This window comes from Microtus oregoni, unplaced genomic scaffold (assembly GCF_018167655.1).
Source record: "Microtus oregoni isolate MIOR12 unplaced genomic scaffold, Mior012 000003F_ref0000135, whole genome shotgun sequence".
NCBI lineage: Eukaryota > Metazoa > Chordata > Mammalia > Rodentia > Cricetidae > Microtus > Microtus oregoni.
The window spans coordinates 65,856,824-65,878,164 of record NW_024543062.1 but is presented as its reverse complement, the minus strand read 5'-3'; the positions used below and the strand labels follow the sequence as shown (position 1 = coordinate 65,878,164).

The following is a 21,341-nucleotide window of genomic DNA, read 5'->3' as shown; positions in this document are numbered from 1 at the left end:
CTACAAAGTAAGCAGACCTTAGGAAGCTCTTTTGAGTGAATCCTCTCTGATCCATTTCCACCAGGCCTTGCTGTAATTGTTCTCCTCTGATTCCTGACCTGGATCCAAGGTGTGGCAGGGCCCCACAGCCAGAAGATGGACATCAGAGTTCTGTTCTAAACTGCTTTATTGACCAGATGAGAAATCAGCTTCTGCACAGCCCGTGCCTACAGCTCCTGCAGCAAATGCCTGCACACAGTGTTGTCCCTTCAGTCTCTGGGAGCATCAAGGCCCAGCCCTTCCCCTTCCTCCCTCTGTACCTGACCTTGGGGCCTGGAAGCTAGTGAAGGTCCCTAAGAGAAGGGTGGGATGGAAGAGGCGGGGTCTGGGTCTGAGTTGAAGAGGAGTGAGGACTGGAGGCAGAGGGAGAGGGTGTTGCAAGAAGGCACGCTACCTCCGTCTCCCTCCACATTAGAGGAACTATTAGGAGTGGCAAGAACAAAGCACTACCCTGGGCTGTGCTGGCACAGAGAGACACTGTCCATCCCAGCCACCAGACCCAGAGTTAGGACCAGAGCTGACCATTCTCTTATATTCCATGATAAATGTGAATGCGTGTTCAAAGTATTTCATTAGGCTCTCCCCTTCCCCATTAAACAGGGAACTTGATGCCTAAGGGAGTCAGGCAACCTCCAGACTGTGGGGTCCTCTGACCTGGGTGCTTCTCCATTCCCAAGTGGGATAATACCCATTCCACTTTTGAAGGCAAGAGCCCAAAGAAAGAGCTCCTTCCTGTGGTCCACAACCTTGTCTGCACATCTCTGCCTCCCAAGGGGACTCCCCTAACTGAGAAGCCTCAGGTTTATTCTGAAGGGCACTAAGAAGCTCAGCTTCCTTCCTAGATGAGACTCTCTCAGAATCCAATAAACTTTTGCCTTCCCCAGACCAATCCTGGTCCTGCCTCCCTCCCGCCAGGTCTGCTGCTTAGCTCCTCTGGGCTCCAAAGATGTGGGTTCAGGTGTCCTGGCCAGGAGAGGGTGGACATTTGGTCTGTGGGGGTGAAGTGTAGGAAGAGGAACCTGTTCTCTCTAAAGGGGTGACAGATGTCTCCTAAAGGTGGTGGTATCAAATGCCAGGCAGAAGGAAGCCCTTAGTGGGGTAGGAGCTCAGGCAGACCCCTAAACCAAAAGAAGCCAGATACCCAAGTCCAACATTAGTGCTGTGTGCCAGGGCTGAGTGAGAGAGAGAATCTTGGAGGTGTCCAAGGCTTCTGGGCAGGGACTGATGACAAAAAGCATAGGACTAGGCAGGGTACACAGGCAGCGGAGGCTCACTCTGAGTGGACCAAGGCACCAGCTCCTTGTCCAAAGCCAAAACCTTTGGGCCCAAAGTTTTTAGCATAGCATCCTGCGGAGAGAAAAGAAGAGAAGGGGTAAAGAAGGGGTTCCTGTCCCCATAGCAGCTCCTCCTGCCACTCCTTGTGCCTAGTCTCGAGAAGGACAGTCCACCAATGTCCACGTCCCCATCCCTATTGGACTCCTAGCCTCAACAGTGAGGACCCATTTCCCCATCATTGCAAAGATGGAATGAATCATCTGCTGTAAAAAACACTGGACAGGTAGGTATTAGGATCCTAGGCCTATGTCCTATGACCTTTGTCCTATGACCTTTGTCCCTGCCCTATGTTCCTTCTGACTCTGGCCAAGTCGCATTCTCCCTCTGGTCTGGTTTCACCATCAGTGTCATGAAGGGGATGCTCTGGCTCTTGGAACGGATGGCAAGGAGCTGGTTCGTTTAGTTAGTGACATCACAGGCACTTGGTCTCCTGCCTCCTCCAGCCTTCCCCTCTTCAGAGAGAGGTGGAAGTACCTACCTTTGCAGTAAATCTCCCCATCCTTGTCCGCCAGGGTGGTCGACTCAAGGCCTTTGCCACATTTGGCACAGCGGAAGCAGGACTTATGCCAGGACTAGGAAAGAAAGAAAACAGTTAACATCATGGAAGTGACTTAGTCAGTCCACTATAGTCCAATAGCTTGCCATAGTGGGCAGATATTTTACAAGTCGGGCAGGAGTAAGGGAGTGGCTAGGAAAATGTGGCCCAGACACAGAGGAAACAGACCAGGGACCAAGCACACCCTAGTAGCATGCCACCAAGAAGTGTTACAATGGCTCGCTGCTTGGTAGTTCCAGCTGCACCAACCGTGGAAGGGGTCACAGCCCACTCGGGTAGCTGCAACCCCCGCAGGCTTCCAAGCAAGCCTTCTCCACACCATTTTGCCTGTAAAACTGGAAAGGCTCTGGCTTTGTCTTGGCACTGCCACATGTGACTTGATTGGCTGCCCAGATGTCCTCCCCGGGAGACCTCTCTGTTTATCTTGCAGAGTAGAGGTGAGGATTTAATGTGGAAATGGCTGGGGCACAGCCGCAGAATGGGTGTTTATCACTGGACCAGCGCAGCCTCTGAAGTTCTAGAACTCAGTGCCTCGGTTCGGCTCTCAGAGCGTAGTGGGTTCTTATTCCCTTAGCTAGCCAGCTGCCAGAGTTGAATGACTTCCCCAGGGCCAGTGCTCACATGGGGCCAGGCACGGAAGAAGCCCTGAATCAAATTTGTATGATTTTTGAAAGGAGAATAAGTCTGTCACAGAAAAGGGCCACAGAAGGCCCTTTGTGGTTCCAAGAGGTGACTTAAGGCACCACAGGGGCAAAGAGCTTCCCAAGAGAGGAAGGACTCAAGTTTGTATGCGGTGTACACACACACACACACACACACACACACACGCACGCACGCGCGCGCGCGCGCGCGCGCGCGCGGCAACACAGCATCAACAACACAGCTCAACAACCAGCTCCCAGCAGCAGCAGCTGAACAAGCTGAGGTGCTGTGTACACAGAGGAGACTGGTAGCATTCAGTTGGGACAGCAAACAATGCTATGAAGGATAGTGACTTCCTCAGCATAACCACCAACAGCCAGGCTGGAGGGTAAGACAAGCAGATCTCCTGGTCACTGGACCTCACCCAAGAGACAGCAGCAGTGATCCTCCGGGAGCTGAGTCGGGTGGACGAAGGAGCTTAATTCTCCTCGGTGCTCTGTGCAAACCTCTTTGTACACAGGCTGTCACCCGGAGTTTCCATCCTTTCAGCCACCCTCAATATAAGCTCAGTATCTCTTCTCATTCACACAACACTGAAAGGTCCTTTTGGCTCCTTAATGCTTCTTAAGGGGGTTTCTTCCTCCGTTTTCCTTTGAACTCAAAATGTTCTTATTCTACTCCTCAGTACAATCTGTATTTTTTAAAAATGTTTATTATTTTATGTATGTGGTGCTCTACCTGCAGGTACACTTGCAGGCCAGAAGAGGGCATCAGATCCCATTATAGATGGCTGTGAACCACTATACAGCTGCTGGGAATAGAACTCATGACCTCTGAAAGAGCAGCCAATGCTCTAAACCACTGAGCCATCTCTCCAGTACATCACTGCCCCTTCTTCAACACAATCTTAACTTTACCCTATGCCATGGAAATAAGGATTCCTGGGTGTTTCTTTAGTAATTTCCTATTCCCATGGGCAAAGGGGGGAAACTGACTTGTGATAGTAATGTCTCCTCTTTTTTCCTTCCTTTTGGGGGTTCAGTCTGGGATTACAGGCATGTGTGGCCATGACTGATTCCTGCTTTCATGACATTTAAGCCACAGCTTTGCCCGTTAGACAAGTATAACCTCATGTACTCTTCGAACCATTTTGTTTGTCAGGGACCATCACTCCTTGGCCCACATTATGCGTACTTATTGCTTAGGAAGGCTGAACTGGTCCCAGTGCACAGGAGTAAATGGTAAAACCACGATTCAAGCAGGTTACCTAGGGCCCAGGCAGTTCATGGCCCTAGTGGCACTAACAACCCTTCCTGTCTTTGCAAGTGTGGAAATGTTTCCAAAGGGGTTAAGTGACCCATAGAAAAGTCAACAGTAGTAAGAGCCAGGGCTTCAGAATCAGGCAAACCTGGCTGAGCTCCTGGCTCTCTTCCTAGCTAGATGATATGGGCAGGTCATTCATTCCTCTGGCTCTCATTTTCTTGGTCTGTGTGTGATGGAGATAATCTCAGCAGCAATGAAGGGGCTACCATGGTCCAGATTTGACCCACGTGTTAGTTCCTACTCCATCACTCCCGAACCCCATTCTTCAAGATCAAAGAGCAGTCAAAGTCATGGCCAAAACCAAAAAGAGTTAGCCATGGGCTCTGGGCATTATGGATCTATTGGTTTGCTGTGTGACCACGGTTAAATCGCTTGTCCAGCCCAGGCCTCACAGAAGCCTTCTCCGGCCACACTGCTTGAGGGCCATGTGCCGTGATCTGCTAACTGTTAGTCTAAGACTGCAAACCCTCAGGGCTCTCCTGCTCTTTCTTACCAAGACCTGCACATCATGGAAATGATTGCTGGGCTGTTCGGACAGTTGGTTGGCTAGGGTGATTCTCATTGGGCACTCCTGACTATCAGAATACCATTGGGACGGTAGTCATGGCAATTATAAATGGTGTGGAAAAAAACTTCCTGTAGGTTAGTAGGCCCTACCAGGAGAATCTCTGTCCTCAGGGTTAAAGGGTGAGTTTCTGGCAGAACACATCCCACGAAATCAAATGTATATTCCAAGACGATTTGTAAATATTTCTGGAACCAAAACTCCTAAAATCTGATTAAAGCTATGACTCTTCTTCAAAAGAGACGCCCTCTTAGAAAACCCAGCCGTGTAATCTTCGGGGGGGCCCTTCAGTGCCCATCTATATTCTTAGGCTCTAGCCCTCAGCTCTAGAGTACCAGATCCCGGAACCCTGGGTACACATCTTAGCGATGCCCTACAAACTGGCCAATCTGCCACACTGAGGACAATACAGTTAGGTGAGGGCCCCCTGGGGTCTGGAACAAGCAACCCACAGGGACAAGGATACTCAGTTTCTGGAAGGAAGCAAAGTTCCGTGCTAGGGCTGCTGCCCTAAGAAGAGCTGGAATCATCAATTGTAAAGCTCTAATTCAGAAGCACCCCTCCTTTTTGCCTTCCTTACGCCAGCCCGGGAGCATCTTACCTTGCCGGCACCAATCACTTTCTCGGCAGCATAGACCGCCTGGCTGCATCGGGGACAGCGCTCAGAGCCACCAATCTTCTGGGCAAACTTGGATGCATTGGGGTTGGTGGTAGGCCTATGTCCAGGGGCCCTACAAGCAGAAGTACGTACGTGTAGTAAGATGAATGATACCGCAGGGGCAAAACCCTCATGCCTCTTGCCAGGGACAGGGACACCAGAGCTAAAGCCACCATGGCCTCTGAAATCCCAAAGCTCAGCATAATATCAAAACAACACATTTTCCTCATCACCTACTTAAAGGCCCTAGAATCATTTAACACATCGTTTGTTAAGAATCCCCCCTCAGCCCCTCATTTCTGCAGCTGGTCTATTATTAGATTCTTTCCAGGAGAAGTCTGCTGACAGGCCCCATTAGGGCAAAGACCTTGGCTCAGATTTGGTAACTCTTCATCGTCCCATCCACTTCCCCATTCCTAAGACAATGGCCAGGCCACCAGCCACTCAGCAGCTCAGAGGCAAGAGATGGCTGAGGGTGAGGGTTGGGAGACCCAGTGACACCCTGAGGCAAGTCCCAGGGAAGGAAACTACTTCCCCTTAGCAGGGGTGAAGGGTGGCGGGGCTCTGACACTCCTCTGTGCTTTCAATTATAAAATGAAGAAATTGAACTATATGACTCTTGGGGCCCCTTCCGGCTCTAGGATGACTGTCTCAAGTTGATGCTCAGCTGCCCCACAAAGAGAGCGGCTGTGTGACTTCCTTTCGTTTATTTTCATTTTATTATTTGTTCATCTTTTCTGTTTGATTTTGGTGTGCATGTATGTGTGTGTGTATGTGTACTTGTGTATATGTTCATGAGTGTGTCCATGTAATGAACTTGCATATGTGTGTTCATACATGTGAAGGCCAGAGGCCAACATTAGGTCTCCTTTTTCATCACTTATCTTTTGAGACAGGTCTCTCAATGATTTGGCTATAACAGCTGACCAGCAAGTCCCAGGTATCCCCCTGTCTCCACTTCCTCAACAATGGGGCTATAAGAGCACACTGCCAGTACCCAACTTTTACATGGGTACTAGAGGTTAAACTGAGTTTATGTGCCACTGAGCCATTGCTCCCCTGCCTGGCTTTTGGTTTGTTTGTTTCTGAGAGTCATTATTTGTAGCTCAGGTTGACCTTGAACTCAAGATCTTCCAGGTTCAGCCTCCTCTCTAGGAGGACAAGCATGGACCACCACACACAGCTCTCTCTTTTAAATCAACAGTTTCCCAGACTTCTCACTGCTTAGCCAAAAGTGGTTCATTGGTGTCCATTTCAGGAACAGGGTGAGAACTCAAGAAAAGGTAGAGAGATCTTGTACTCACTCCTCATGCTTGATGCCCAGAGACTCCCCCTTGTCCATACTCAGGGTTCCTGCACCCTGCCCGAAGCCATAGCCTTTTGGCCCATACTTCTTGCCATAACAAGACTTGCAATAGATCTCTTCTCCATGCACGGCCACAGTGGTGCTGTCCAGATTCTTCTTGCAGACCACTGGGGAGGAGATAGGGGAATGGTAAGATGTAACTCTCAGGGGCCTCCCGGGAGCCTTATGCAAAAAAGGAGACCAGCGGGGTGAGAAGGGGCTGGCTTCCAGGAATACGCGACTCTAGGTGGTCAGGGCCTGACTTCCATGAATCTAGGGGTGCTTCTCTCAGACCTCTATACCCTAGTACCTATCCAAGTCTCACTACACCCCAAGGTTCAGAAGCCACAGCCTAGGCAGACTGTAGGCCGCAGTTTTACATTCTGCCTAATACAGAGATCGTGAGTCCCAATCAGAAAGGAAACAGAAGGGCATGGAGGAGAGCAGGGTTTTCCTGCCTCCGGCAGGGGCATTAAAAAAACACATCTGGGTGTGTCACTATAACAGGAGCAGGTCCGCAGGTGAAGCGATGCACCCGGAAGAGAAATGAAACAAGGATCAGACACCCAGCATGGTGGGTTGTGAGATGAGATCTAAGTCATGATACCCAGAACTCGATCTGTAGTTTTCAGTCTTAGAAGGCACTGAGAAGAGGGGCTGCACCCAGTGGAAGAATGGCCTGGGTCACAGGGTAGGAGAGGCAGGATGCAGTGCACTAGAGAAACTTCAAGCCTCCTACACCCTTCTGTTGCTCTCACGATGAGCTGTGCCAGATACCCAGCATTCAAGGGGAGAGTCTGGACTCAGATCCCAGCTCCCCATTCCATCTGGGTGGCTGGGACAAACGGTTTTGCCTTTCCAGGCTCAGCGTCCTCTTTATGAGTGTGGATAAACACGTCTGCCCTAAAAGGAAGTTAGGACAATCAAGGGAGATCTTAGCTATGACATACTAGCTCAGCACCCTGTGCACCAGGGTTCTTAATAAATGTCAGCCACTCTTTCTAGCCTTGCACACAGGACGTACCAGGGGCAAGGGAGCACCTGCTCCATCTTCCCACCTCGAATTGAGTCTGCCCAACTGGACTGAATCCTAAATACCTAAAACACCTCCTGTGAAGCCAGAAGTCTGCCAACACCACGGAAGTGACCATTCGTTACGACTTGCCATTCTCCTGCTTTTAAAGGTCCAACACTGCTCCAGTTCTCTCTGAGGCCCAGGTTGGGGACTCCAGTCTAAATAAGGACCCTCCTGTCCAGCACTTGAGATCCCTACCTCATTCCAGCACTCTCAGGCACCCAAATATGGAGCCTCCCAGCTCCTCCCCTGGGGCTTGGCTCTGGGAAGAACACTAAGGCAGAGATCAACAGGCCAAGACTCCAACATTCCCTTCTAGGGCGGGAAGTCAGGAACCAGCCTCGCAGGGAACTGCTTCCCTTAGACCTACTTTGAACTGGGAATTCCAAACTTGGGAGGGAAGGAAGAAAACAGAGATAAGAGCCCAGAAGAGAAGGCCTTTTGTGGCTACACTCCAGCAAAGGATGAGGAACTTGACTCTGGAGACACTTGGGCCTACAAGCCCACACCCTGTAGGTGGCTCCCTGGCACACTGGTCAAGACCACCTGCTCCTTTCTTCTTTGGTTTTCTCAGTGGTACAGTCCTGCCCACTGTAACTCCATCATAGCCTCCAGCTCCACCCAAGGATAACAGTAGGGGACTCAGCTCACTTGTGGGGTCTCTCACAAAAGCTTGGTCAAGGGAAATTTTGAATATATCCTTCATTCAAGGAAGGCCTAAATAAATGTCCACTAAATCAGGTTAAGCAAAACAAAAACCCTAGATCAGTCAGTGAATTCGTTCAGAAACTGTTTCCCTATGCTACCTGGCTCCTTGGGGCCGTGTGATGCTCTTTGGGAATATGGAAAAGAGGCACCCACCCACCACACCCAAAGATGGAGCACGGCTCTGCCTCTGGAAGGAAAACGAAAACCTACAATAAACCCACTCAGGGTCACAGAGTCTTCCAGAAGCAAGGCCAAGTTAGATCCCAGCTCTGATTTCCAGTCCTGGTTTGCCGCCAGGCTAGGGCTCCTCTAGAGAGGCAGAAAGTGAAAACTGACTCAGCCTGGGGATCAGAGAGTGTCTGAGGCTTCTCCAAGTTTCCCTCGTGCCCAGACTCTGGGGGACAGCTTAGGGCCCACCAGCAGACTTCCATCCCAGTGTCTACCAGCGCAGAGCTAAGACAAACAGGACTTTCTTGTCCACAGAATGGCTGCTCAGCCAGCTCACCCCAGAAAGGAGCTCACGGTTGGGCATACCACTTCAGAGGAGGCTCTCACCGGACTTGAACTCAAGCTGTGTCTATCACTCACTTGACATCTAGTGGAAAGAGGCTTCTCTACTGCATTGAGGGGGCAGAGTGGAAAAGAGGGCAGGCTTACTGCAGGCCTCTACCTCAGGCCAAACCCAGGAAGATGTGGTCTCTCTTATCTTTCCTATTGTGTCATCCCGGCTTCTTCATACCGATCCTAGACCTCCAGAAGCGTGTATACAGTGACAAACTGAGTTGATGCACAGCCAAGGACTAGAATTAATAGACCCCCTGAGGAGAAAAAGCCCTTTGATTCTATGGGTCACCATAAATACTATGAATTTCAGTCAACCATTTGACTGGAAGGGGACCTATGCTCCTCCCCTTTCTGACCAAATCTCTAGTGAGATCCTAACATAGGCCGTGCTGTTCAGGGGTACTAGGAGTAAGACGGTGGGGATAACAGCCCAGCATACCTAGACAGCACAGGGTTCCTAGTCAGCTGGAACTGACACCTGGGAACTGTACAGGCCCAAGATGCCAGTGACACACAACCATGGCCTAGACTCTAGAGTCTAGAGTGACAGCTGCAAAGCAGGCCCTCCCTAGCCTCATTTTCTGCCATTGCTTCTAATCCCTGACGCCCCCTCACACACACCCTGCCCCAGGCCCTGCTCCTTCCTTCCTGGACCACCCCCTGAATTCCTGACCTCCATCCACGCCTGACCAGAAGTTAGTCCTCCACATCAGGACTTGAGCCAGAGTTCTGAACACAGCTATAGCTGGTCCCTTTCAGTCAGTGATCAAGCAACACTGGAGAGCAGAGAGGGGCCTTGCAGACTCTGACGTCCAGACCCCCTTCCCAGCTGGCACCAAGCTGTCTCTCAGTCCCTCTGGAAGGAAAAAAAAGAAACCTTAAAAAAGCCCTTACATGATGAGCTGCTGTGGACCAGCTGCGGCTGTCAACAGCCTCCTCAGCAGGCTGGAAGCCAGCAGAGCTCCACAAAAGCTTGTCATCTCCTCATTTATCACGTGAGCCCAGGGACTGGCACTCCGGGACTGCTGGGCAGTGTGAGGACCCTGCCGCCCTGTGCTGGGTGGCCTCAGGCTGGCATCAGGTAAACATGTAACACATGAGCCAGCTGGATCCCACTCCAGATCAAGCCACAGGGTGGGGAGAAGCAAAGCAGTGCAGAACTCCTGACTGATCTCATGGAGCGGGAGGTAGTGGCCTTCATTTCCTGTAGCTCTCAGGAGGGCTGGGCCGCCAACTGCCGTGATCTCTCCTGAGTATTCCACCGTCTTCCTATGGAGCTCTTATCAATGACCGTGTGGGAGTTTGTGTGTTTACTGAACACACACACTTCTTGACGTGCTTTCTTTGCTTTACCAACTCTTTCCTTTCGGTTCTCACAGTTAACCCTATGCAGCATTGAACCTGTCTACCATCTCACAAACAATAGAAAGGAAATTGCAATCCCTGCCCTAATCAGATAACTAAGACACGGGTACTGTCTGCCACCCGGGGCCTGTCTCCCAGGAAACAGCTGCTAGGGTTGGTTCTCTCTTTAACGCACACTTCTGCTCTGACCACAAAGAGCAATCATTTAGGAATCGAGGAGGGTTTCTCCTAGTCGCCACTTTCAGTACACATCACCGGACCCAGGTACAAGGGGAGCGGGAGTGGAAACCAGGGGACACACTCTGCTGAGAAGAGGCAAGGGAGAGGGTTAACGTCCTCCTCTCTTTGACCTTAGGGTTGTGGCCTCTCTTACCTAACAAGGGGTGATCTGAAGATTAGTGCGACTTTGGGGTGACACTGTCTTTCTCAGCAATGCTAGGACAGTGGCAGGAACAAAGAGAGTGGAAAGTTTCCCTGAGTGAGCCCTTCCAGCTTGGCTCTCAGCCCTGTCCCACCCCACCCCCACACACCCCTGCCACCCCACCAGCACTGGCCGGTTCACCCCTTGGAAAACAGCTTCTGAAAGGGAACAAAGAGGCCCTTAAGTGTTCCCCTCCCCAGCTGCGCTTCAGCCAAATGTCAAGCTGTTTACATCCCTAGGGACCAGTTCCCTGGGGTGTCGACAGGCCCAGCTTGCGGTGGGGGGGACGGGACAAGCCTCTCCAGGTTCCTGGTGGCAACAGCGGGCCTTGGTGGTACTCACTGCATAGGAAGCAGGATTTATGGAAGCTGTTGCCCTCACACTGGACCTCCTCGGCAAAGTACACCGTCTTCTGGCACACCCCACATCGCTTGCCACCTCCCCAGTTTGGCATTCTGGAAAAGAACACAAATATAAGAATGAGGCATGGAGAGGAAAACAGACTCCCCAGGGCAGGGAGGCCTCCTAGGGGATGGTCAGTCCTGGGAGCTCACTGCTGATTTGTTCTTAAGACCGGCTCCAGTCACTACTGGCAAATGTATGTATGTGGGAGGGTCCGTTTCTCCTACCTCATCCTGTTTCCCGGGGGAGCTGCTGTGTGTTGGCCCTATGCTTGGCACCCTATACAACAAGATCACAAGAGACAAGGTTCACAAAGAACATGCAGGAGCAGTGCAAGCCAGCTAGCCGGTGGCAGGTGTCACCAGGACTCATTACAAAGAACGACACCTGAGGGACAGATCAAGCGGGGTTTGTAAATCTTAAAGCAGTGCACAGTTCATGAGTAGGGAAAACTCATATTATCAAGGGAAGAGCATATGGGAAGGAAAGTACCCCAGATAGGCGAGAGAAGGGACAGCACAATCCATTGTCCCAGAGTCATCAGTTCTAGCAGTGGAAGGGACAGGGTGAGGTCCCTGGGGAGTGCAAAAGCACTAGGCAGTGCTCTTCCTCCTGACCCACGGAAGCCTCCTTTGGAATAGCTACCCTTTGAACCACACACATAGGCATATGCATTCTCTTGTATGTAACATAGGTGATGGGCAAAGGGTTGAGTTGGGTATGGTGATCCATGCTTGAGATGCCAACATGTAAAAAAGGCTGAGATGAATTCGAAGCCAGCCTGAGCCACGTAATGAAAAAACAAACAAACAAACAAACAAAAAAAACAAGCTAGATGTGGCAGAAGAGCTGTTAGCCCCAGCACTCTAGATAGAGATGGAGGCTAGAAGATCATAAATGCAAAGCCAGCTTCAGATAGAGGGTGGGTTTGAAGCTAGTCTGGGCTACATGAGACTGTGTCTCAACAAGAGAAAACTAAAATAAACAAAAGGGTTTAAAACACAAGAGACTGGCACACGGGGCACTGTCCCCTAGCGCTATGATGTCAGATTGGCAGCAATGCCTCTGCCTGAAGAGCACTGGAATTAGGAAAGGCATTGACCCAGCCTAGGACTCCGACAGTGATTCCAGGCAGGCTGGGCCAACGTGGAGATGTTCAGGTGTTGGTTCTGAGCTGTGGTCCATATACCAGACTATTCAGTCCAGTTTTGATCCTGCCACTGACTTGCTGTGTGGCCCTGGACAAGGGGCTTGGACTTCACAGACCTTGGTTTCTGCACCTTGAAAATGGGGCTGAAAACAAAAGTTCTTTCATAGACTATTTCTGGGGACTAGAGGAGTGTGGGTTGCCAAGGGCCCAGCACACAGTGAGTCCTCCGTGACTGGTATAACAGAAGCCCGAGACTGTGGAACAGCTGATAGAACTTGCCAGGGACACAGGGGTACATGAGGCAGGGATAAGGAGGACATCGACGTTCTTCAGCTGATGATCTGCTTCCTTCCTGTCACCCAACAAATAAGCCATGGAAGGAGCAGACGACACCGGTAGCTCCTTTGACAGAGGGCTCTGGAAGGAATACAGGCTCTTCAAGGCTGTCATGGGGGGACATACATGGGGATGAGGGAAGCTGAGGGCTTTGTGCATGGACACAGGGTGCTAGGGAAGGAAAAGGATGGGAGACACAGGAGTTTGATGTTCAAGATCTGGGGAAGACTAATGAAAACGTACCCCCAAATCTGTGTCATGGAGTCCCCATGCCCTGCATAACTGACACACAGGCACACACATGGTGTCCCCACACCCTGAGTAACTGACACACAGGCACACACGTGGTGTCCACACACCCTGAGTAACTGACACACAGGCACACACGTGGTGTCCACACATCCTGTGTAACTGACACACAGGCACACACGTGGTGTCCCCACACCCCGAGTAACTGACACACAGGCACACACGTGGTGTCCCCACACCCCGAGTAACTGACACACAGGCACACACAAGGAGTCTCCACACCCTGCATAACTGATACACAGGCACACACATGGTGTCCCCACACCCTGAGTAACTGACACACAGGCACACACGTGGTGTCCCCACACCCTGAGTAACTGACACACAGGCACACACGTGGTGTCCCCACACCCTGAGTAACTGATACACAGGCACACACGTGGTGTCCCCACACCCTGAGTAACTGACACACAGGCACACACGTGGTGTCCCCACACCCTGAGTAACTGACACACAGGCACACACGTGGTGTCCCCACACCCTGAGTAACTGACACACAGGCACACACGTGGTGTCCCCACACCCTGAGTAACTGACACACAGGCACACACGTGGTGTCCCCACACCCTGAGTAACTGACACACAGGCACACACATGGTGTCCAGTGAGCAGTTGAGTAATGAGAGAACTTAAGGCTCCAGGTGAGTCCAGGTCCTCTGAAGCACCTGGGACCTAGAAGTGGGACCCGGTAAATGCGCACAGGCTGAGACACCCACCTAAGTAGGAATGGTGCTGGTGATGCTGACTCTCTGGTTGGGGAGACAAAACACCACCACATCGAAAGGAGCAAAGTTTTGTTGGAGCAGAAGAGAGAGATATATTTTTCACCCCCTTCTCCTAAATGTTGGGGTTCCATCTAGTCCCAGTCTCCTATATTCTTCCCTATCTATTGTCCCTTCCTTACAGAGACTCCCACATACCTGAGGCCCTGCCTTTCTTCCTGGTCTAGCCTCAGCTAATTTCGGATGAGCCTCTGTAGGCCCATACATGGGTGCCTCCATCTGCAAACGAACCATCTGAACTCACAGCCCCCTTTGGACTGTTTTTCCTGACTTCTGCGTTTTGCTGGTGGTGACACCACCACGCTCCATGTTTGAAAATGAGCAAAGGTGGGGCTCCTCACTTTTCCCAAGTTGTGTCCCATCTGCTCCCCATGGCTAACTCACTCACGGCAGTGCTGTATACCGTGCCCTTTAGGTTCCCCTGGCACCTCACCCAGCTCCTCCACCTGCCTGGCTGCCTTGCACCCATGACCACCCCTGGAAGAATACATCTGTTGCAGTCACTAGGTCCATGTTCAGCCATGACATGCAACCTGAGCCAAACCCAGTCAGCCAAAGTTATTGCTTAGTTATGCGTGAGACCAGAGAGAGAAGAATTCCTGGGGGCTCTGGAAGAGAAAGAGATCCTGTCTTCTGAGAGAGCGTCTTGGGAGTAAGTGCCCTTCACCACCACCCTAAGAGACACGAGCAAGGGGCAAGTGAGTCCAAGAACTGAGAGATTAAGTAAACTGAGTCTTGAATGACGGCTTTAAACAACCAGTTTAAGCCAAATCTATAGCTCAGGGTGCTTCTGAGTGCTAGTTACACAAACAACCAACTCTCTCCATTGTTTAAGCCACTTGACAGTCACATCACTGGTATTCAGAGAGGTCCTGACATTTTCTACCCCATCCCCACCCAGCAGCTTCCAGCTTCCTTACAGAACAGCCCCTGACAACAGAAACCAAAGATGCCCCTGACACCAGACATCAGAACACTGCCCATGGCCTTGCAGATCTCAGCTTGGCCGGAGCTGGTTCCTCTCGCCTCATAGACCGAAGCTGTCAGTTTCGCCCTTGTTCAACCCTCTGAGTCCCCAGTTCAACCTAACGTGAAGAAAACCTCAGACCATGCCTTTGTGAAGAGCTGGAATGAAGGAGAGGCTGGGGGCAGAGGCTGGGAGCGCTGTCCCAGAGGACTGAGGAGAGGCTGGGGGCAGAGGCTGGGAGCGCAGTCCCAGAGGACTGAGGAGAGGCTGGGGGTATGGGGGAGGCTGGGTGCACTGTGTCCCCAGAGAAGATCTGGGGAGACTATTTCCTGTTGCACACACCCACTTTCCTTCATCAGGGTCCAGGACTGACCTCAGCTCCATGGGCTCACACATCCTGCAAGAAGATTCTCTACCTTCCCCGGGCACTCCCCATCCCAACATCTCATCACCCCTTCCACCCCTTTCTGTCCTGAGGACTCCAGGCCTTAACTGCACTTGCTGAACCAGGACTGGGCTGCGAACCCATGCAAGGGAAGGGCAATTCAGCAAGAAGAGCACATAAGTCACTAATTGTCAGTCATCTCCCCTCCTTCCTGGCTCTGGGACCACAAGTTCTGTTCAGGCAGCTCTCCTCTGAGGAATAGACTAGGGGCCCAGTTTTCGGATAAGGAAAACCAGGTTCAGAGCAGTTGGGAAACCTGCTTCTATCACCACAGCTGTAGGAGGGGGATCTGGATTCTAAGAGAGGCCCAAGCATTTCTGTCCTCTGGGACCCCAGTCATCAGGCTGTGAGGTGAACATGTTTAAGGGTGGCTGCATATTGGGGTAGACATGATAGGGTCTCCTTCCTGTGTAACCCCCTAAAGCCGTAGAGGGCAGACATGCTCACGTCCCTAGGGACACCCCTAAGGGAGGCACAGTCTCTTAGCCACGTGGTGGGAAGCCGTTCCAGGCAGTGTTTTGTTCAGACATAAAGCCCTTCTCCCTCTGGGGAAGACCCACAGCTCCATACAGACGTCCCCTTGTTCTCCCTGGCTCTGAGTCAGGGGCTGTATCCAGCAGGGCTCCAGGGAACCAGGACCATGGGCGGGGAAAGGGGTGAAAGCCCGAAAGCCAAGGACCTGTCAGTGCATGAGGTTGGCTCAGGGTGTCCCTTGGCTGGGTCATTCCTTGACTGGGAACCTGGTTGGAACCCCAGGCTTCAAGAAGGAAAGGAGAAACAATGCCTAGTCAGGAAGCATGCTCTACACTCTCTGCCCAGATGGGGACCCCTCAGGGGACCCTGAGTGTGAAGAGTCCCAGCTGGAGGGATCTGTGGCCACCTCCTTCCAGTGGGAGGTGATGTAGGCCCCTCACCCACCTCCTCCTTTCTGCCCAGCCTCTTCTTGTCAACAGCCAAATTCCGCCTGTGTGGGGAAGCTAGATTGCCTTAAAAGGAAGGCTGTTTCTTAGACTGCTGAGGGCTTAGAGGGATGTGAGGTTCATTCTCAATCGCCTTCCAGTTCTGGGGGACCGAAGATCTGTGGGAAGCTGTCCCTAGCGCTTAGGAAACTGGAGCTGGAGTTAAATAGCGCAGGGTACCTCTTCCTGGCCTAGTGGGCATTTTTTGCTCTCAACTTCATTTGTTTAGCCCCAAAATGGAGCACTCCCCATATTATGATGATTGGATAAGAATGTGCAAAAGGAATAGCGTATTACAGAGGGCATGCCTCTGGTTGCCATCTACAACTTAGGCCAGATGTGGAGCCAGATGGCCGACTTCCCTTCCCTCCCTCCCTTCCTTCCTCCCTTCCTTCCCTGCTGATCCACATCTGGAAGAAGCAAGACTTGAGAAGCAACAGGTCAAATAAAAATCAGGAACCCCTGAGCTGTCTGCTCGCCCAGCTAATGAGTCAGGGACCAGCTCTTTCCGAGGAGTTTAGTTCCCCAGTTCCCAGTTCCTGCGACTCCCAGCAGAGAAGGCAGGGACCTGTGTCTTACATCAGACTTTCTGGTCTGTGGCTCTGGGCGAACCAATCACTGCTGCTGGGCAAAGGAGCACATGGGAAGCACTTGGGAAGTAGAGGTCAGGAGGATTACTGTTGAGATCCAGACCAGCCTGGCCTTGCTACCATGTTCTAGGACATCTTAGGGCTTCACAAGACTATCTGAAAACAACAACTCACTACTGTCTTCTATAATCGTATTATCCACAGTGGGTTCATTCAGAGAGTCTCGTTTCCTTTGGGACTGTAGTCTCTGTTCTGTTTGACCTACTTAACTATCTTGATAATCTCAACAGAGAATAAAATCTGAATTTTCTGTTAAGTGGCGGAGCATTCCCCATCAGCTACTTACTTTAAATGTCAAGATCCTTAGAGCTAACTAGAGGCTGGAAGGCAATGACTGTCCTCTTTAGACACAGTTCACTCACGTCTACTGCTCCCATTCCCAGCTAATCAGAGATTCAGTCGTGAAAGGCTGCAAGATGGTGACCCTTATAGCAGTAGAGGAAGGGGTGGGCATGGGGTACATCAACACAGGTGAGAGATTCAGCTGGTCATATTTCAGGTCAGAAGTATCACCTGGGCTCTAAGCCTGCCAGCCACCTATGCCCAGATGAAGGGCCTCCCTCATCAAACACTTGACAAGTCACCTCACGTCTTTCTCCAATGGAAAAACCCCATCTCTCTGACTCCTTAATCCCTTGTTCCCTCCAGCAAAAGAGTGATTGTGACAGGCTCAAGGCACATGTCCCCACCTTCTTAGTCGGGTAGAGACCTGTTAGGTGTTTATTTTTTCTGGGTCAAAATGAGCTGCTAGAAGTTCTTTGAGCTCTTTGGAACCTGCCAGGTAGACAAGAGTATTGTTATTCTTTCCAGCCCGCAGCTGTCTCTTCCATGTCCCCAAGCCTAGAGAACAGCCAGGGACAGAACCAGAGGGAAGGTGGGGCAAGTTCAGAACCCACAGAGCCTGCATCTTAGAGGTGACACCTGAGCACCCAAGGAGCAGACCTACCTTGAAGACAAAGGTCCCTGGTAGAAAGGGGACATCTAAAAACTGAGCTCAGTCTCAGCTTTATGGGTCCCTCCAAAAGTGATTTCATTAGACCTTTGCATAGAGTTCACCTCTGAGAAGTCGGTCAACCCTCACTGAGCTGCCTTACCCAGGTCCCCCAGGACATGACTATAACTGAGAGTTCAAGTTCCCCCCATTCTGTGTACCCCCACCCTGCTCTCTACCCTTGGAGTTCAGAAATCTGACTGCCATATGTGCAGATGGAAACAGGGACCCATGACGAGGTGCATACTCTACTGCTGAGCTACATCCAGCCACAGACTTCCTTAAGTATTTCATAATGAGTACAGGAAACCTTATAATTATGGTATGATCAAATCGAATTTACTTTTGTCTGGAGTGATGTTGAGAGTGGAGACAGTGTGTTGAACAGAGAGGTCTGAATGCTTTTGATTAATTTTTAAAAGAGGAAAACAAATGATCACGTAGGCCTTACAAACATATTGCTGGCAGCTGACCTCTCTCAGGAAGATCTAGCCCATGCCTCCCTGTCTGCAGAATACCCAGACCCCCTGGGGTGGGAACCTCCTTGTCTGCTGGGCTGCATTCCAGCCGTGAGCCTTCTATTTCTTCCTCAGACTCAGCCAGCTTGACTTAGGGAAGCACTGGAAATACCAGAGTCTGGAGACACTGGCTGCCTCGTATTTACACGCTTTACCATACATGGGAATTACTCTACACTGACGTCAGGCAAATTCCTGGGGAGGTGCGTAGTCCAAGCCACGTCATTACCATATAAAATTCTGACGAGGGGAAACAGCAGGCAAGGCTCCTGTTGGGACTCAAGCTGCTACTTCTCATTCCTCAGGCAGCAGCTCTTGGTGGGGAGGGGGGCTCCCCACTCTGGCTGCCTCTTTTTTTTTCTTTCCTGAAAACATGACTCCAATACACAGATCTATAGTAGGTGGGATGAAAGTACATCTGGGAAATGACTGGCAGGGCTCCCTGTGCCCTCAGCCAACCAGCAGAGTGAAAACCTAGAAGTCAGCCATTTTAACCACGTCCCCTTCCATGCCGCAGTCACTGAAGCCCTGTCTGCTTTTAAGTAGCTGTCTTATACAACCAATGACCCCCACGGTTCCTGGGATGAGGAACCGTGAGGGAGCAAAGAAAAGCAGTGGCTGCTGGAGCGGTCGGCCTGTGTTTGAGCAGCAGCTCCTTGGGAGACCAGCTGCAATCTTGGGATAGTCTCTATCACTGCTGAACCTTCCCCTCTGCAGAAATAGCCAGCATCAGCTCCTTCCCGATGAACAACATCCAACAACATCCAAGACAGCCCAGGTGAGGGATCTAGCTCCGGCCAGCAAGCAGCAGGCACAGGCACTTGCATGCTGTACTCTTAAGGAAAGACAACCAGTTTGGTGCCTCTGAGCATTTGCCAATGTGCCTGCATGATGCCAAAGAGCTGAAAAGGGAAGGGGGACTCTGCCACTAGCATCTCTTGGGGCTTAATGCAAGCCTCCTTCAGGCTTTTAACAAGTCACCTTTGTCCAGTGAGCTCTGCTTGCAGAACTAAACCTCTGGAGCCCAACTAATTCGCAACTAAATTCCTTTCTCCACCAGGAGACCCGCAGGGAATAAAAACTTGTGACCACTCCTGTCAGGAAGAGCCAGTTGGTGATAGATCCACGACTACACATATTCCATTCAGTCACTTATTGGTTGACAGTTGACTGATTTTTTTGTTTTTTGAGATAGAGCTCCAATAAGTAGCCCAGGCTGGCCCCTAACTTGTGATCCCCCTGCCATCATCTCCCAAGTGCTAGGATTACAGACAGTGCTCCCGTAGCCAGCTTCAATCACCCAGTGTTGACTTACCAAAAGTCAAGTGCAAACACTGCCCTCCCAGCCTGTAACTCAGACCCAGTAAGAACTGACTGACGCTAGAACACCTGGGCCAAGATGGCTGACACTAGGACAGACCACATTTTCTTAGCAGGGTAGTCACAGAGATGGAGACCCTCCCTAAGCCCTCAGCCTCGGGGACAGTAGTCCCCTCCAGCACCTCAGGCCAACACCACACCCTCTGCAGGATAAACTTCCTTCCCTGTCTGTCTGTCCCGCCCCGGATATCCTTGACAAGGTAAAGGGTTTCTGTGTAGTGCCAGCTGGATCCTCCAAGGAACGGTAAACGCAGGCTAGGCAAGCCTCTCCCCAACAAAGTAGCCTGGGCTCCTAAGTAGAGAGCCGGGGAGAGAAGCAGAAGCATGGAGGAAGCTTTAGCACCCAGTCCTGAAGAAATCCCCAACCTATCTCAACAGAGCTTCTGCAAGGAACTCTGAAGCAAGAGGAGATCAGGGTGTTACAGACAGTGTGCATGGGTGCATGTGTGTGTGTGTGTGTGTGTGTGTGTGTGTGTGTGTGTGTATGTGTGTGTGATATTCTCCAAATACTGGCCCAGAAGGAAACCGAGCTGTCACTTGTCCAAGTTCATTTGTGTACTGTCAAATCCAAGTCAAAACTTGGTTAGTTTGCCTTTCGGATACACTGTCACCGAGATTCTAGAGTGCTTCTCATGCTAAGTGTTCACCAAAGGCAAGTGGACACCCTGCACGTTCTATGATGGTAACTGAGTGCAGTGCTCTCTCAGTGTGGGGAGGGGCTGTCCATTCATTCACCCAAGAAGCAGGAAGTGGGTGGGATGGCTCTGACTTCATGTAATTGCTCACAGTCTAGACCTCTGCTCTGATGGATCACAGCAGTACAGCAGCAGAAACGTGCAGAATTTAGCCAGGCCTGTGCCTCTTGGATGAAACACCTGCCTGCTAACAGCTTGTTGGGTGGCACTGCCAACTCGCTTAAATGTTGCTCACTCTCTGGAGCCCTTTCTTGTCCCCAGCTTTCAAGAAACAGTCACTGTTGGCTCTTTGCGATCTCAGCATCCAGTCCTCACCCAGCACCAAGACTTGGGCAGGGAGGTGCAAGGTGTCTGCTTCCATCTGGCTCTTTCAGGAATGAGAAAATCCATACCTGTGCTCGAAGGCCACCAAGCCAGATGCTGCTCCCTCCCATTCACGGGCACTTTCTCCCGGGAAAAGAGTGAGGGAAGGGTTGGCACGGATGTCCTCATCCCTCAGCCTTACAATGAGTGTTAGTGGCCCACAGAATCCCCGATTGTTCTGCGGGACCTGCAGGCGGTGGGGGGCGGCGGGGGCGGCGGGGGAGCCAGGTCACCCTGGGCCTAGGGCAAGCGAAAACCAGCTGCTCTGGAAGTCCCGGAATGGGGAAGAGGTTCAGGGTTTTCAGGAAAGGGAAGCACTGCCGGGCTAACTACGTCCACATCTTATCACCTCCCTCCTGGTGTCACTTTTTCTACAAACTTTGCTTGCAAGCGACAGGGCTGCGGCGGGACGCGAAAGACCAATAGGTGCAGGGTGCATTCCAGGCACTCGGGTAGCCGGCAGCAGCGGGGACCCGAGGCAAGCGATGCGGGTGCGCACTCACCTGGCAGTTGCTGGGAGGCACACTCGTGACAGCACTCCGGGAAGCCGTGGCTGGCTACGGACGGCGCGCCCGTTTTGTTTCCCCCCTCCGGAAGGCGTTTCCCGCCCCACGCCAACCAGGCGTAAGTTTTGCACACTGCACTACAACGGGGCTGATGTCACAGCGCAAAGCACCGGGAAGCTGTCCCCTCCCCCCCAAAGCCCGGAGCCCGGGCGTGGCCGGAGCCCTAGCTGTGGCGGTCTCTGGGGAAAAGGTTTTACTTGGGGGCGGAGGCCGGGGTTTACAGGTTCCTGAT

The 21,341-nt window shown here is 51.6% G+C and overlaps 1 protein-coding gene across 1 annotated transcript; it reads right to left on the bottom strand.

Moving 5' to 3' along the window:
* Nucleotides 1-148: 148 nt before the first annotated feature.
* Nucleotides 149-21,195, bottom strand: Csrp1 (cysteine and glycine rich protein 1). Its single transcript, XM_041649176.1, has 6 exons — nt 21,047-21,195; nt 10,939-11,051; nt 6,423-6,591; nt 5,062-5,191; nt 1,853-1,946; nt 149-1,386 (listed from the first exon to the last, which is right to left on the bottom strand). Exons 2-6 carry the CDS (start codon nt 11,048-11,050, stop codon nt 1,310-1,312), a joined length of 582 nt encoding a protein of 193 aa, XP_041505110.1. The 5' UTR covers nt 11,051; nt 21,047-21,195; the 3' UTR covers nt 149-1,309.
* Between the last annotated feature and the right edge of the window lie 146 nt (nt 21,196-21,341).